At 45.2% G+C, this 4,682-nt stretch overlaps 1 protein-coding gene across 1 annotated transcript; it reads right to left on the bottom strand.

Annotated features, from left to right (window-relative positions):
* Positions 1-682: 682 nt before the first annotated feature.
* LOC144276448 (C-C motif chemokine 4 homolog) lies at positions 683-2,177 on the bottom strand. The gene is made up of 3 exons (XM_077836520.1): positions 2,043-2,177; positions 1,521-1,635; positions 683-1,060 (listed from the first exon to the last, which is right to left on the bottom strand). Exons 1-3 carry the CDS (start codon positions 2,113-2,115, stop codon positions 973-975), a joined length of 276 nt encoding a protein of 91 aa, XP_077692646.1. The 5' UTR covers positions 2,116-2,177; the 3' UTR covers positions 683-972.
* Positions 2,178-4,682: the final 2,505 nt, after the last annotated feature.

Genomic DNA, 4,682 nt, shown 5'->3' with positions numbered 1-4,682 from the left:
CTCCCGTTCTGGGTGCTAGTGGGGGGGTCACTGGGGGAATGGAGGAGACAGTCTCCCTGCTCTCATTTTGAGTGCCCGGTGTCCCAGTCACCCTCATTAGCTCTGCATATCAGTTGCAAGAAAAGCCCTGCTCCCCCCCTGCAGCCTGGAACTGGAGTATGCTCAGTACAGATGAAACGTTCAGAGAGTTTAGCTGCCAAAGTCTATCTAGTTGTTACTGAGCCTGTGTGAACTGCGATCTTTCCAAGGCTTAAAACTGGGCCAGATTTGGATAGGTTTTCATGAGGGCAGCAAAAGGCACCTCCCTGACACTAGGGTGTCCCACCTGCCAAATTTCCATTCCCTTCTCCAAAGCATGGAAGTTCTAAAGTTGATGATCGTAAATTGCTATCACCCTTGTCTTTCTCAGACCTCACTCCCCCACTGCCTGTCTTCACCTCACTTTGTGTTAGCTCAGACATATATTTGTAAATTGCTTTTAGTTTTCTTGGCCTAGAAAGGGGCATGGACCCTTATAAAGCAACATCATTATTAATAATAAGAGGTGTCTTTCCCAAAAAGGATCCAAATTAACAAATAGGCAAACACAGGACATTCATATAAAAATATTTATTCTTCATAATCTACGTTCAACATTCCATCAAATCATAGAGCTCAATATGACAGGAAATGTTCCATGTGATATAAAATATATTAAATAATCTTCACATTTGAGTTGTGAATGGAGCCACGTCATGTGACCTGCCCCAAACCCACATGTACTAATCTATAAATAGTACACTATTTAGCTCAGGTTTCAGTGCAAATTAAATTTCTTAAATAGATTGAAATAATATTTTAAATACATTTCTATACTTCAGGTTATTTCCACTAAGTCAGTCAGTGGCAATAACACTAGATGCATGTGCCCTTTGATCATTAACACTTTCATTGCTGGGCAAGGCGTGGTCCCTGATCTGTCCCCTGCTCCGCTTAGTTCAGTTCCAAATTGGTCACGTACTCCTGAACCCAGTCCTCTTCGGGGTTAGCACAGACTTCACGGCCCTTCTTGGTGATAAATCTGCAGAATGAAAAACATTTGGATTAGAACAAGGGGAACTTTGTGAGTGGAGAGAACCAAATGTCTCCCTTTAAAACCTCTCCTCTCACTAATACCAGTTACACCCAGATCTCGTAGATTAGGGGAACATTTTCCAAAACACCTATGTGATTTAGCTGCCAAAGGCCCATTCTCAGAAGTGATCTAGCCACATCGGAGCACAAGGTCCATTGACTTTCAGTGAGACTCAGCTCCTATGTGTCTCAATCACTTCCGATAATGGGACTTCAATGTCTCAGCAGCCTCGCGCTTTTGAAAATTGCACACCCGTCATCTGTTCACTTCTCTTTCTCTGGTGGAGTCTCTGCCAGAGCCCACCCTCCTTTCTACGTTCCATGGGTCTTAAGAAACCTCCAAGGCCAGTAACTAGGGGACACAAAAAATCTCTCTCTCTGTCTCAGGGTCTGACGTTTGTACTTACACTATGGCTGTCCGGGAGCACATGCTGTTGGTGTCATAATAATCCACCACCAAGCCGCGTGGGATCTTCCGGGATGTGTAGGTAAAGCAGCAGGCAGTCGGGGGATCGGAGCCAACTGAGAGAGACGGAGACAACAAACATGAGTGTGTGCTGAACTGTATGCAAAGCAAAGCCTCTCTAGCAGCCTGGGGGACGTGGGACAGGGCAGGAAGACAAGACTTCCAGCTGTAAGGAGTTGGGATAAGGAAAGGAGGTGAAGGAAGGAGGGAAATGGGAGAGATTTTCCTCCAATAATTCCTTCCATCCTTTCCTCTTTCCTAGACACACCCAGGTCTGAAAGTTCTTGTCAGATCTTTGAACCACCAGGGCTCTCCCCTCCCCAGAAGAGAGCTCCTTGCCCTGCCTCAACCACCGAGAACCTGCTGGCTAGGAGCTGGCAGGAGGAACCATCTCCAGGCTATGACATTTCTCCTTCCTTCTCTGAAGGGAAACACTGAAAGAGAGGAGAGAAGCTGGACTTACTTGGGGCAGAGGAGGCCAGGGAGCAGAAGGCAATGATGAGGAGAATGGCAAGGGCAGCCACCGAGACCTTCATGTTGCTGTCAGGTGAGGATAAGCGTCAGGAGCAGAAGCAGACCAGGGACTCTTGAACGCTCCTTCTCTGTCTGATGCTGCATTCAAGGACAATCTGTCTTTTTATAGGCGCTCAGGGGGCAGAGCGGAGGGTGATTGTGAGGGAATTTCCAGCACGGTGGGCAGCTGATGTCATGGTGCCACTATGCTGACAGCAGAGGAAACTGAGTGGCTGTGAAGGGCTGAAAGCTGAGTCATAACTCTCTGTTTCTTCACCAGCGAAGCGGAGGAACTGTCTTGAGCACGATTCTTTCATACCCTATCTTTTGCAAATACGCCTCAAAACACAACACCGGGCCTTTTGATCTTCTCACAACAATGACAATCACCCGAAGAGACCCACAGGCCCAGCTGGGTTCCAAATAACCATGTTCGCTGAATATACACAAAACTGCCATGCCCAGCTCACTCCAGAAACACAGAACACTGTGAGTATTCCTAGACGGCTCCCAAACTATTTAAGGGACACTCCCCAATTCCTCCTAAAGTAAAGGACATAAAAGCTATGATTATTGTTATTTTTCTATTAACTTTTTTTTAATTTTAAAAATAATATATATAGAAAAAAACCAACATAAAATATACACAACCTTCTCATGACACATGCACTTCTCATACTATATTAACCATGTGTTATATATGCTGAGCTATGCTTTAAACATTTAATTATATATAATATCAATGATTAGCATATAAATCAGTGATTTGTGTTGCACAATTTACAAACACATTTTGCTTATAAAAGTTCAATAGTTAAAGAAAAATTATTAAAATCAGATGGAGACTAGAAGCAAAATTCAGAGGAGGGGGCTGGAGACAGAGAGGGAAGGAAATGGGTAGAGAAGAGGGAGGCCCATACATTTCCATGGTGGCCACCCTTATGACGTCTGTGCGCCAGTCTCCCATTGTTGGTTGCTTTTTGGATTTCCATTTTTGGAGGACTAGTCTTTTAGCCATTATTAGTGGTCTGCTGAGCCAAATTTTTCCAGATTTATTCAGCTTCCAATGACCATCCATTGGGTTTACAGGTACATGCAATACCATTGCAGTTGATAGGAAAAAAATTAACTCTGCAGTTTAGTCCTGCCCAAACCACAGGTCTAGGTTCATTCCCACCAGCTGCATCACGGCACCAACATCCGTCTGACTTAGCAGTACCTGTTTTGAAGATGGGTCCAATGCATCCTCCATGTGATTTTCTGCTGGATTAATCGTACCCAGAGGTCAAAGGAGCCGTTCAGAACACTGGCTAAAATGTGGTCCCATTGGTTAGCAGAAAGTAATTGTCTAGTTCCTCTTCCCATTGTTGTTGTTTTTTTTTTCTGGCCCGGTGTGTATACAGTGTTGCCATAGCTGTTGGAGAAAGGAAAGCAGTTTCTGTGGGTCAGCGGTACCGAAGACATCGGGCCAAACAGCTGGGAGATGACATGTTTACACTGGATATATTGCCACTCCTTCTTAGGCTCTAGATTGAACCTTGCTATAAATTGACTCCCAATAAATTCAAAATCCCTTCCCTAATCCGATCTGGCTGTTGATGGGTTGCCTGCTGTTCAGTGTTTCGAGTTATCGCAGACAGAGGGCCTTGGTGTGTACAAGGGGGTCATGTTTCAATGTAGTAGACGTCATACGCCAAGTATTCCTGGCTGCCACAAGGGTTGGTAATTGCTCTTTAGGGAATCTGCAGTGTGTTGGGAAGGGTAAAGGAGCAACCAATTCTGCTTCCAGCTGGAGCCAGCCCGTGGCTCTGCAGCAAGAGGGAATGAGCTGGGGTTTGGAACGGGGCCTATATGAGGAGAGATTAAAGAGACTAGGACTTTTCAGCTTGGAAAAGAGGAGACTAAGGGGGAATATGATAGAGGTATATAAAACCATGAGTGGTGTGGAGAAAGTGAATAAGGAAAAGTTATTTACTTGTTCCCATAATATAAGAACTAGGGGCCACCAAATGAAATTAATGGGTAGCAAGTTTAAAACAAATAAAAGGAAGTTCTTCTTCACTCAGTGCACAGCCAACCTCTGGAACTCCTTGCCTGAGGAGGTTGTGAAGGCTAGGACTACAACAGGGTTTAAAATAGAACTGGATAAACTCATGGAGATTAAGTCCATTAGTGGCTATTAGCCAGGATGGGTAAGGAATGGTGTCCCTAGCCTCTGTATGTCAGAGGGTGGAGATGGATGGCAGGAGAGAGATCACTTGATCATTACCTGTTAGGTTCACTCCCTCTGGGGCACCTGGCATTGGCCACTGTCAGCAGACAGGGTACTGGGCTGGATGGACCTTTGGTCTGACCCAGTGTGGTCATTCTTATGTTTTTATGACCTGTGTTTCCCCACCATGGAGCTTCCATGGTTTGAGAATGGAGCAAATATTTCAGATGGTGTGACTTCATCCTGGAGTCAGGGAGAGACACAGAGCTGCGTTGATATGCCACATTTTGATTGTTTGGGCATTCACTAAAATGGAGGGATGGAGAAGGAGGTGGTGTCCAGTGACTTGGGCATTATACTGGGATGTGGGAGACCCAA

This window comes from Eretmochelys imbricata, chromosome 17 (genome assembly GCF_965152235.1).
Source record: "Eretmochelys imbricata isolate rEreImb1 chromosome 17, rEreImb1.hap1, whole genome shotgun sequence".
Lineage (NCBI taxonomy): Eukaryota > Metazoa > Chordata > Testudines > Cheloniidae > Eretmochelys > Eretmochelys imbricata.
Note: the sequence above shows the minus strand (reverse complement) of the source record. Positions and strands in the feature narration are given on the sequence as shown.